This window comes from Macaca thibetana, chromosome 1 (genome assembly GCF_024542745.1).
Source record: "Macaca thibetana thibetana isolate TM-01 chromosome 1, ASM2454274v1, whole genome shotgun sequence".
NCBI classification, from domain to species: Eukaryota; Metazoa; Chordata; class Mammalia; order Primates; family Cercopithecidae; genus Macaca; species Macaca thibetana.
Window position 1 is genome coordinate 195,284,580 of NC_065578.1, and position 12,813 is coordinate 195,297,392.

Sequence of the window (12,813 nt, forward strand, 5' to 3'; positions counted from 1 at the left end):
TGGAAGAATATTCGTACTAACCAAAGCAATCTACAGATTCAATGCAATACCTATCAAAATACCAATGACATTCTTCACAGAAATAGAAAAAAATTCTCAAATTTACATGGAGCCGCAAAAGACTCAGAGTAGCTAAAGCTATCCTAAGCAAAAAGAATAAATCAGGAGGAATCATATTACCTGACTTCAAACTATACCACAGAGCTATAGCAACCCAAACAGCATAGTACTGGCATAAAAACAGACACGTAGAGGAGTGGAACAGAACAGCGAACCCAGAAATAAATTCATACATCTACAGTGAACTAATTTTTGACAAAAGAGCCAAGAATATACATTAAGGAAAAGACAATCCCTTCAATAAATTGTGCTGGGAAAAACTGGATATCCATATGCAGATGAATGAAACTAGACTCCTATCTCTCACTATATACAAAAATCAAGTCAAAATGGATTAAAGACTTTGAGACCTCAAACTATGAAACTACTACAAGAAAATATTGGAGAAACTCTCAAGGACATTGGAGTGGGCAAAGATTTCTTGAGTAATACCCCACAAACACAGGCAACCAAAGCAAAAATGGACAGATAGGATAACATCAAGTTTTTTTTTTTTAGAATTATTTTATCAGATAAAAACTTAGTTTCATTTATGAGCTTTTTTTAATCTTTTATTTTTGTATTTTTTAAAATTATACTTTAAGTTCTAGGGTACATGTGCACAACGTGCAGGTTTGTTACATATGTATACATGTGCCACGTTGGTGTCCTGCACTCATTAACTCATCATTTACATTAGGTATATCTCCTAATGCTATCCCTCCCCCTCCCCCCACTCCACGACAGGCCCCAGTGTGTGATGTCCCCCACCCTGCATCCAAGCGTTCTCATTGTTCAATTCCCACCTATGAGTGAGAACATGTGGCATTTGGTTTTCTGTCCTTGCGATAGTTTGCTCAGAATGATGTTTCCAGCTTCATCTGTGTCCCTCCAAAGACATGAACTCATCCCTTTTTATGGCTGCATAGTATTCTATGGTGTGTATGTGTCACATTTTCTTAATTCAGTCTATCACTGATGGACATTCGGGTTGGTTCCAAGTCTTTGCTATTGTGAATAGTACTGCAATAAACATACACGTGCATGTGTCTTTATAGCAGCATGATTTATAATCCTTTGGGTATATACCCAGTAATGGGATGGCTGGGTCAAATGGTATTTCTAGTTCTAGATCCTTGAGGAATCACCACACTGTCTTCCACAATGGGTGAACTAGTTTACAGTCCCACCAACAGTGTAAAAGTGTTCCTATTTCTCCACATCCTCTCCAGCACCTGTTATTTCCTGACTTTTTAATGATTGCCATTCTAACTGGTATGAGATGATGTCTCATTGTGGTTTTGATTTGCATTTCTCTGATGGCCAGTGATGATGAGCATTTTTTCATGTGTCTGTTGGCTGCATAAATGTCTTCTTTTGAGAAATCTGTTCATATCCTTTGCCCACTTTTTGATGGGGCTGTTTAATTTTTTTCTTGTAAATGTGTTTAAGTTCTTTGTAGATTCTGGATATTAGCCCTTTGTCAGATGGGTAGATTATAAAAATTTTCTCCCATTCTGTAGGTTGCCTGTTCACTCTGATGGTAGTTTCTTTTGCTGTGCAGAAGCACTTTAGTTTAATTAGATCCCATTTGTCTATTTGGGCTTTTGTTGCCATCGCTTTTGGTGTTTTAGTCAAGAAGTCCTTGCCCATGCCTACATCCTGAGTGGTATTGCCTAGATTTTCTTCTAGGGTTTTTATGGTTTTAGGTCTAACATTTAAGTCTTTAATCCATCTTGAATTAATTTTTGTATAAGGTGTAAGGAAGGGATCCAGTTTCAGCTTTCTACATATGGCTAGCCACTTTTCCCAGTACCATTTATTAAATAGGGAATCTTTTCCCCATTTCTTGTTTTTGTCAGGTTTGTCAAAGATCAGATGGTTGTAGATGTGTGGTATTATTTCTGAGGGCTCTGTTCTGTTCCATTGGTCTATATCTCTGTTTTGGTACCAGTATCATGCTGTTTTGGTTACTGTAGCCTTGTAGTATAGTTTGAAGTCGGGTAGCGTGATGCCTCCAGCTTTGTTCTTTTGACTTAGGATTGTCTTGGCAATGCGGGCTCTTTTTTGGTTCCATATGAACTTTAAAGTAGTTTTTTCCAATTCTGTAAAGAAAGTCATTGGTGCTTGATGGGGATGGCATTGAATCTATAAATTACCTTGGGCTGTATGGCCATTTTCATGATATTGATTCTTTCTCTCCATGAGCATGGAATATTCTTCCATTTGTTTGTGTCCTCTTTTATTTCATTGAGCAGTGGTTTGTAGTTCTCCTTGAAGAGGTCCTTCACATCCCTTAAGTTGGATTCCTAGGTATTTTATTCTCTTTGAAGCAATTGTGAATGGGAGTTCACTCATGATTTGACTCTCTGTCTGTTATTGGTGTACAGGAATGCTTGTGGTTTTTGCACATTGATTTTAACATCAAGCTTTAAAAGTTTCTGCACAGCAAAAGAAACTGTCAACAAAGTGAAGAAATGGAAGAAAGTATTTGCAAACTACCCATATGACAAGGAATTAATCTCCAGAATATATAAGGAGCTCTAACAGCTCCTTAGAAAAAAGTCTAATAATCCAATTTAAAAAATGGGTAAAAGATCTGAATAAGGCCAGGCACAGTGGTTCACACCTGTAATCCCAGCACTTTGGGAGGCTGAGGCGGGCAAATCATGAGATCAGGAGTTCAAGACCAGCCTAGCCAACATGGTGAAACCCTATCTCTACTAAAAATACAAAAAAGTACTTGGGTGTAGTGGCGGGTGCCTGTAATCCCAGCTGCTCAGGAGGCTGAGGCAAGAGTATTGCTTGAACCTGGGAGGTGGAGGTTGCAGTGAGCTGAGATGTGCCACTGCACTCCAGCCCGGGCAACAGAGTGAGACTACGTCTCAAAAAAAAAAAAAAAAAAAAAAACTACATAGACATTTCTCAAAGAAGACATACAAATGGCAAACAAGTATGTGAAAAGGTACTCAACATCATTGATCATCAGATAAATGAAAATCAAAGCTACAATAAGATTATCATCTCATCCCAGTTAAAATGACTTTTATCCAAAAGACAGGCAATAACAAATGCTGGACAGGATGCGAAAAAAAGGGAATCCTTGTACGCTGTTAATGAGAATGTAAATTAGCACAACCACTATGGAGAACAGTTTGAAAGTCCTCAAAAAGCTAAAAAATAGAGCTACCATACAATCTAGAAATTCTACTCCTAGATACATACTCAAAAGAAATCAATATATTGAAGAGATATCTGCACTCCCATGTTTACCGCGGTGCTATTCACAATAGTCAAGACTTGGAAGCAACTTAAGTGTCCATCAACAGAGAAATGGATAAAGAAAATGTGGTACATTTACACAACGAAGTACTATTCAGTCATAAAAAAGAATGAGATCTGTCATTTGCAACAACATGAATGGAACTGGAAGTCAATATGTTAAGTGAAATAAACCAGGTATAGAAAGAGAAACCGCATGTTCACTCTTATTTGTGGGTGCTAAAAATTAAAACTGTTGGGCTGGGCACGGTGGCTCATGCCTGTAATCCCAGTACTTTGGGAGGCCGAGGCGGGCAGATCATGAGGGCAGGAGTTGGAGACCAGCCTAACCAACATGGTGAAACCTCATCTCTACTAAAAATACAAAAATTAGCCGGGTGTGGTGGTACGTGCCTGTAATCCCAGCTACTCAGGAAGCTAAGGCAGGAGAATCACTTGAACCCAGGAGGCAGGGGTGGCAGTGAGCCGAGATCATGCCACTGCACTCCAGCCTGAGCAACAGAGCGAGACTCTGTCTCAAAAAAATAAAAATAAAAATAAAAAATAAAACCATTGAACTCATGGGGATAGAGAATATAAGGATGGCTATCAAAGGCTGGGAAGGGTAGTGGGGGATGAGGAGGAATTGGGGATGGTCAATGAGTACAAAAAATGAGAAAGAATGAGAAAGACCTAGTGTTTGCTAGCACAACAGAGTAACTATAGTAAAAAATAATATAATCATTGATATGACTTGGATTTGTATCCCCTCCCAAATCTCATGTTGAATTATAATCCCCAATGTTGGTGGAGGGGACTGGTAGAAGGTGATTGGATCATAGGGGTAGATTACACCCTTGCTGTTCCCATGATAGTGAATGAGTTCTCATGGGATCTGGTTGTTTAAAAGTGTGTAGCACTTCCCCCTGCTCTCCTCTGGCCATATAAGACATGCCTGCTTCTCCTTCATCTTCCCCCGTATTATAAGTTTGAGTCCTCCCCAGCCATGCTTCCTGTACAGCCCAGGGAACTGTGAGTCAATTAAATCTCATTTCTTTGTAAATTACCTAGTCTCAGGTAGTTCTTTATAGCAGTGGGAGAACGGACTAACACAACCATACATTTTTAAAATAACTAAAAGAGTATAATTGGATTGTTTGTAACACAAACAATAAATGCTTGAGGGGATGAATAATCCATTTACCCTGATGTGATTATCACACATTGCATGCCTGTATCAAAATATCTCATGTAACACATAAATATGTACATTTACTATAGATCTATAAAAATTAAAAAAATTTTAAATTTTTTTAAAAACTAAGAGAGCCAAAAAGAACAGTAGTTCTTTCCCTTATTGCGATGGCTCATATTGGCATGAGGAAGCCAGCTGTTGGGGTAATGGAGTGGTTGCTGGCCAAAAATTAGCACATGCATAAGTCCCCACTGGAAGAGAGGGATTTTGGTTCTATTTCCATCTGCTCGACTTCAGGCATGCTGGCTCTGTCACGTTTTACCTCACACATTCTGAGGTAGACATTCCCTAGATGATTTCAGGTATGAGGTGGGGGCAGTGTTGGGGGAGGGATCCACTGCCAAGGACACCTACAGAAAGCTGCTGTCTACTTTGCAGATTGATGACAAACAGCTTCAGGGCTATTTGTCTGAGCTTCGTCCAGTGACGACTGTGTTTGTGAACCTGATGTTTGAAGACCAAGACAAAGCAGAAGAGATAGGCCCAGCCATCCAGGATGCCTATATACACATCACATCTGTCCTGAAGATCTTCCAAGGCCAAATCAATAAAGTCTTCATGTTTGACAAGGTAAGTGTGAACTATGGGATGGGAACCTACCAATAGTTTGAGGTTAGCATTCATGGACAAGCACATTGGTGAGACGGAGAGAATAGACATGGGAAATTTAACCTAGAGGCTGGGCGTGGTGGCTCACGCCTGTAATCCCAGCTCTTTGGGAGGCCAAGGCAGGCGAATCACTTGAGATCAGGAGTTCAAGATCAGCCTAGCCAACATAGTGAAACCCTGTCTCTACTAAAAATACAAAAATTAGCCAGGTGTGGTGGCAAGTGCCTATAATCTCAGCTACTCAGGAGGCTGAGGCAGGACAATGGCTTGAACCTGAGAGGCGGAGGTTGTGGTGAGCCGAGATCATGCCACTGCACTCCAGCCTGGGCTATATAGTAAGATTCCGTCTCAACCAAACAAAAAAAGAAATTTAACCTAGAAGGCCAGTCTTTATAATTACAAATTCTATGGTGGATATGGCACTTACTCTGTGCCAGGCACTGTTCTCAGGACCTGATCTGTATTGACTCATTTCATCCTCATGACCACTCTGAGTGGTAAATGCTCTTGTCATTATCCTCATTATATAGATGAGGATGCTGAAACAGAGATTAGGATGCCAGGACAAGGTGAGATTACGTTTTGCTCATGATCATCAAGTTAGTAAAGGGGGAGGCTGGGATTCAAACCCAGGCAGTCTGCCATCCCTGTCTGAGCTCACTACGCTGGGCTACCTCTCACTACACGTAAGTCTCCAGCCCAGCGCATGATGTATTACCCAGGGGTTTCGGGTCAGGAGTCTAGCAACCTTCACACCCCAGACTTGTTTCCAAGAATGCCCACTTGCCATGTCAACACCTCCAGTTCCCCCTTTATTTTCATCCATGGTAGGGAGGGCACTGCCTCTGCTCCCAGGTGTTTTCACTCTGTTTTTTTTTTTTTTTTTTTGAGATAGAGTCTTGCTCTGTTGCCCAGGCTGGAATGCAGTGGTGCAATCTCGGCTCACTGCAACCTCCGCCTCCCGGGTTCAAGCGATTCTCTTGACTCAGTCTCCTAAGTAGCTGGGATTACAGGCATGCACCACCACAACCAGCTAAGTTTTGTATTTTTAATAGAGATAGGGTTTCGCCATGTTGGCCAGGTGGGTCTCGAATTCCTGACCTCAAGTGATCCACTTGCCTCGGCCTCCCAAAGTGCTGGGATTACAGGCGTGAGCCACCGCGCCTGGTCTTCACTCTGTTCTTAATCAATTCAGAGAAAAGTGATGTGATGAACAAAGGACCACAGATGCATATGTGAGAATTGATTTCCCATCTCAATTCCTTTTGTGTATTAAAAGCAGAGCACTTAATTACTGCCCTGCATCCACTCACTCACTAATACAACAAGCATTTACTGAGCATTTCATAGAAGATGAAAAACTAGGGCTGGGCAGCAGAGATGAGTAACACACACATTGACACAACTAGGCAGGAAGCATGCATTCCATATGAGACGAACTAACTCTGTGCTATGGGAGTTCTGGGAAAGGGATTACTTCCAGCCTGGTGCCTCCAGTATCTTCTTCAATATTGACTCATGGGTATCATAAGAAAAGAGTATAGAATCTAAGAGAACAGTCTTTCGTGTCTTGCAGACGTGGCTCCAAAGATTCCCAGCTGTGAGACTTAGCAAGTCATTGAAATTCTCTGAGCCTTGGTTTATTCCTCTTTGAATGGGGATAGTATTTGCCTCAAATGATTGTGGAAAGTTTTAAATAATGTAATATGTGTGAGGCACTTGGTGTAATGCCTATCTTAGAGTCAGCACGCAATAAATGAGAGCTGGGGATATCAAAAGCTCTTGCCAGGTCACTACATAAATTTGCTGGCAAAATGGGCTCCCTGCTTCCCCCAAAGGGGTGGCCCTCTTTACACATACCTAGAAGCAGGGTTTCTCCCTTCACGTCAAGGCAGATCCCAGTTCTTTTAAAGATCTAATAGTTGATCAAATTCTTTTGGACAGGGTTGAAGAAACTGAGGTTATTTTAGCATTCTTTGCATTTTATCAGGATGTAACATGTCAAAAACTCAAAATTTCAACCCATCTTCCTTTATTCACAATGCCCTTTTCTTACAGACAACAGCACCTGACTGAGGTCATTTTTTAAGTGACTAATACTACAAATGCCAAGCTTTAGAATTGACTCATTGCATGGAACAGTTAGCTTTATGATAAGAAAACCTACTCGCAGCCTAAGCCTTTATCCCTAAGAATAGTAACAGTATCTGCAAGGTACTTTATAGTTTACGATGACTTTTTGAATATATAACACATTAATTCTTTTAGTAGGCAAAAGCATCTCAGCAGGTCTACAGTATATCCATTTTCAGATAGATAAACAGAAGTTCCTAGATTGTAATTGACTTACTAAGTTTCCACAGTTGAGAAGTGGCTTGAGAACAGAGACTTTCTGATTCCACAGCTGGTGCCTTTTCCACTGCTCTGTGCTGCTGCTTCATAGACTTAAACTGAGCACCTTGCAGCATGGACCTTGGCCACAGGAGAGAGTAAGCTGGAGCATGCACACAGATAGCTCAGCCCTATTCACTACATCTGGAGCAAAACAAGCCCTTCTCCAGGGCTCAAGCCCTCCTGTTGATGATGCAGTAGAAGTGATTGAAGTGTACTAAAAATAAAATACTGTGAGAGAAATCATGATGAAATTTGATTCAGAAGCCGAAAATTGCCGCCGGCTCTCTGTTGAGCCTTCTGGCCCGTCAGTTGAAAGCACACTGTCCATCAGCTGTGGTTGCTGTCTCTCTCCCTCACAGGGCTGCTCTTTCCTCTGTGTCTTTGGCTTCCCTGGGGAAAAGGTACCTGACGAGCTCACTCATGCTCTGGAATGTGCTATGGATATATTTGACTTCTGCTCTCAAGTCCACAAAATCCAGTGAGTGTTGACCCTGGTCCCACCCAGTGGTCCCTGACCCTTTTGAGGCATTCGTAGGGGAGGGCATGCAGGGAACAGGAAAGAAAGAAGAATTAATTAAGAACTTAGTCCTGTGTCTTAAACTGTTGTTCCTCCCTCACATCTCCGGGCCATGTAGAAATGCCATAAACTAATTCCAACGGATAGAGAAAATCCTTTCCCACCCTTTCCCAACCCAGGCATTATTTCCCACCCTTCCCACTTTCTCTATGCTCATTATCTTTGTCTCTTTCCCCACAAATCTTGTCTCGCCTGCACCAGAACTGTATCCATCGGCGTTGCCAGTGGGATTGTCTTCTGTGGGATCGTTGGACACACTGTGAGACACGAGTACACAGGTGTGCTGAGTCAGCTCATCTCCACTTTTCTTTCCGCAAACACAGCACCTTGCCACTGGGCTTTGTGGGAGGAAGCACAAAAATGAGTGAGACATGGGCCCTGTCCTCAGAAAGTCTTCCAGATGGAGCCAAGCCATGGAGCTCTCAATGCTTGCAGAGTGTGCATTTCTGGGGCTCCGCATGAGTATGAGAAATATGTAGTCATGGGAGGGGAGCAGTGGGAGGCTATATGTTGATGGAATGAGGGACTCCTGTAATAACTTCCTGTTAACAATAAGTAGTTACTTCTCTTAATTCCTGGAATAGGCTAGAACTCCTTAAAAATTATGAATGTTGATATTACTGAAAAATAGTGATACTCTCAAAAGAGAGTAGTAGTAAGTAAATGTTATCTCCAGATTTCACGACTCTATTACTTCCCTCTTCCATCCTATCAGGGTTTAAGATTTTCAGCAATAATGCGTCTAAAATACTGAATATATGTAAAATATCAAGATAGTTATGTCTGAAATGATACAATGCCTGAGATTTTCTTCAAAAGTACACAGGGTGGGGAGTGTATGGGGGTGAGGATGGGGCAGGATTGGAGATGGGCTAATGGCTTATTGGGATGGGGTGATGGGTATACGGAAATTCATTAAATTTTATTTTATTTTATGGCCAAATTTCTCCACAATAAATAGTTTTTAAAAAGAGTATCTTGTTCAGAAGTATTCAAGTTTATGTTAAAGTGACACATTTGCTACCTCACTTGTAGTAATATTAATTGAGGGCTTACAAGCAGCCAGCCGCTGTTCAAAGTGATAAGCGTGTATTAACTCATTAATCTTCATAAACTACCCTCTGAGATAGATACTATTATCATCCCTATTTTATAGGTTAGAGAATGGAGGCATGAGGAGTTATTTAAAGTAATTGTCCCAAGTAATTTGCACATAGTTAGAGGTAGAGCTGGTGTTCAACCCTGCACAGTCTGCCTTCAGAGCCTGTGCTTCAATTCTCCATGCACGCCTCTTCTAGCCCATTTACTAAATCAAGAAATTGCCAAATGAAGGTTTATTCATAGGAGCATACAGACACGATTTTGTGTCTCATATGGGGATCAGTACCCCAGGCCCGAGCTTGTGTTTGTCCACCTTGTATTAGAAGACCAGTTCACACCTTCTGTGAGAGCCTTCAGTGCTGTGGCCATCCCACTTACAGAGCCTGCTCCATACTCAAGGCCCTTCCATCCCTGAGCAGATGATTCTCTTGGCCTCCCAGGTGAGGCAGAAACTTTGCTAATGGCTGATTAACTCCCTGGATATTTTGTTAACAGCCATTGGCTGAATATGGGTCTTGAGGCTAGACTTGTATGTCATTCATGAGCGACAAAGGGAGTAAAGGGTAAACATGCTATTTGGGGACAGTATGTTTCAGATTACATTCAGTTCAATGGCTGTTATTTCCCTGATCTTTGACTTTATCTTTCTTGTTATAGTCATTGGTCAAAAAGTCAACATAGCTGCCAGGATGATGATGTACTACCCAGGAATTGTGACCTGTGACTCTGTCACCTACAATGGCAGCAACCTACCAGCCTACTTTTTTAAAGAGCTTCCAAAGAAAGTTATGAAAGGTGTTGGAGATTCTGGACCATTGTATCAGTATTTGGGCCGTACTGAGAAAGTGTGAGTGTGGAGCATTAATTTTGAAGTATATTTTAGTAAAGAAGTCGGAGAATTATGATAGCAAAGCAATCACCTGTTTAAGATTTGGAGCCAATTCAAGAAGTTGAAATCTATGCTTTCCCCAGACCAAGTCCTAGACTTCAAAATCCTTAATCTTTCCTCCATCCGACTGACGCTATGGCATGGTGGAAGAACCCATTCTCTACTCAGATCTGAGAATATGAGGGTGATTCTTCAAAGTTGTACAAACCAAAGAAAAAATCCTCTCATTTGAGTATCTATTTGCACCCAAATGGGCCCAATCACCAACCATTAAATATTTACTAATTATGTCAACCATATGCCGAATAGGGTTAGAAGAGTGTAAGATATTTTTCCTCCTCTAAGTCTTTAGTGACATACATTCCCCAAAAGCTCAGCATCGATTTATGGGTGTCACTTTGAAGCTTAAAATCCTTCGATGGCTTTTAGTCATTTTCATGGTGATGTTCAAAATCTCTGCAATGACATACAGGGTACCACCTGCCTTTCCAAACTCATCTCCTCCTGTGCCCCCTCCTCTGGGTTGTTTAAGTAGATTGTCCTCATCAGCACCCACCCACTCCTGGTTTATTGGGAAAACCACAGTCAATTTTTGAAACCCAGCTCGAGGGATTCATAGACATTCCTCTATGAATTCCCCATCCCAGCTAGACAGTTAAGCTCTTTCCTCCTTTGTCTTCCTCCTTCCTCTTCCTTTTCTCCTCCTATAGCATATGACTCCATTAGAACACTCCTCACCCTATATCACAATTATTCACTTGCTATACTTTTCACTTGTTACACTGTGAACTCTTTGAAGATACTAATTATTTCTTTATTCTTATATCCCCAGTGCTTGATATACAGTAGGTCCTCAATAATGATGAATAAATGAATAGCACGGAAAGCAGAAAGTTGTTATTCTTTTTGTTAGCAAGCTAGAATCAAGGTCTTCAAGAGTCAGATAAGAGAACCAGGGCTGCAGTTGGGTCAAAGTGTCTTTATTATTCACTTCAGTATTCCTGAGGCTGAGCACTGTGCTTGACGTACATAGGCCATCAAGAAAGTGCAGTTTGAATACATGAATGAATAATAATTTTTAGTGAGTACTTATTAAACATCAGGTACTTTACCTCAAAATATATAATTTAGTCTTAATATTGACCATATGAGATAGAAACTATTATAATTTCCATTTTATAAATTCAAAAACTGAGGCTCAGAGATGTTAAATGACTTGTCTATGGCTATATCTATAGTGTGCAATGGAGTCAAGATTCAGTCACAATAATGTGACCTTACAGGCAATCACAAAACCTCAGTGGTGTGCAAAAATAAACATTTGTTTTCCTCACAAATGTGGGGTTCAGTTGATCTTGGCTGGATTTGGTTGATCTTGTCTTGGCTTATTCACATGCCTGGGGTTCAACAGGCTATCGGCCAAGTTAGCAGCCTCAGTTGGGGTAATTAGGGCAATTAGGTTCTATGTGTCTCATCTTCCATCCAGTAATGTTTGTCCTGGCAATATTGGAGGAGCAAGAGAGCAGGCCCAATGCAAAAGCATTTTTCAAGCCTCTTCTTGTCTTATGTTTGCAGACAGTCCATTGACGAAAGCATTCACAAGGCTGAGTCCAGAATGAGAGGACTCTGCCAAGTTACACGGCAAAGGGCATAGATACAAGTACTGGGGCCATTAATGCAGTCAGTTTACTATGCAAACCCAGGACTATCTTATCCCAAAGCCTGCACTCTTCATGATTTTTCTGTACCATCTCTGTAGATAAAAGAGTGTAGAAATACACATACACATATGAACAGGACCCAGTTCCTGCCTAGAAAATTCACAATAAAGTGGGGAAGACCAACATACACAAACTTAGCTGTACGTTACATGGGAACCTTTGATATATGCTATAAGAGAGGCATAACAAAGTAGTATTGTAGTTCAGAGAAGGGCATAATCCATTTTGAGTAAAAGGCTTCTTCAAGAGATACTGTTACGGAGTGAGGAAACATATGCACCCTGGCCTATGCTGGGACACTGTCAGTATCCTGTGTTACTACCTGCTGTGGGGTCTTGTGCCTGAATTTCCTCACTGGCGAAATGAACATAATAGTCATACTACTTTTTTTTTCTTTCTTTTTTTTTTTTTTTGAGATGGAACTTTGCTCTTGTTGACCAGGATGGAATGCAATGGCATGATCTTGGCTCACTACAACCTCCGTCTCCTGGATTCAAGCGATTCTCCTGCCTCAGCCTCCAGAGTAGCTGGAATGACAGGCGCATGCCACCACGTCCAGCTAATTTTTGTATTTTTAGTAGAGGCAGAGTTTCACCATGTTGGTCAGGCTGGTCTCAAACTCCTGACGTCAGATGATTCAGCTGCTTCAGCCTCCCAAAGTGCTGGGATTACAAGTGTGCAATGGAGTCAATGGAGCCACTGCGTCTGGCCAGTAGTGCTTTTTTCTTTCTTTTTTTTTAGACGGAGTCTCGCTCGGTCACCCAGGCTGGAGTGCAGTGGCGCGATCTCGGCTCACTGCAAGCTCTGCCTCCCAGGTTCACGCCGTTCTCCTGCCTCAGCCTCCCCGAGGAGCTGGGACTACAGGCGCCTGCCACCATGCCCGGTTAATTTCACTTTGTATTTTTGG

The 12,813-nt window shown here is 41.5% G+C and overlaps 1 protein-coding gene across 7 annotated transcripts in view; it reads left to right on the forward strand.

Moving 5' to 3' along the window:
- Positions 1-12,813, forward strand: part of ADCY10 (adenylate cyclase 10) — a 103,981-nt gene that overhangs the window by 27,096 nt on the left and 64,072 nt on the right. For all 7 annotated transcript variants that reach the window (XM_050768171.1, XM_050768181.1, XM_050768219.1 and 4 more), the window contains 4 exons: positions 4,994-5,185; positions 7,978-8,096; positions 8,397-8,473; positions 9,954-10,143. In XM_050768171.1, the coding sequence (XP_050624128.1) occupies positions 4,994-5,185; positions 7,978-8,096; positions 8,397-8,473; positions 9,954-10,143 (578 nt within the window). The remainder of the gene's footprint in view (positions 1-4,993; positions 5,186-7,977; positions 8,097-8,396; positions 8,474-9,953; positions 10,144-12,813) is intronic.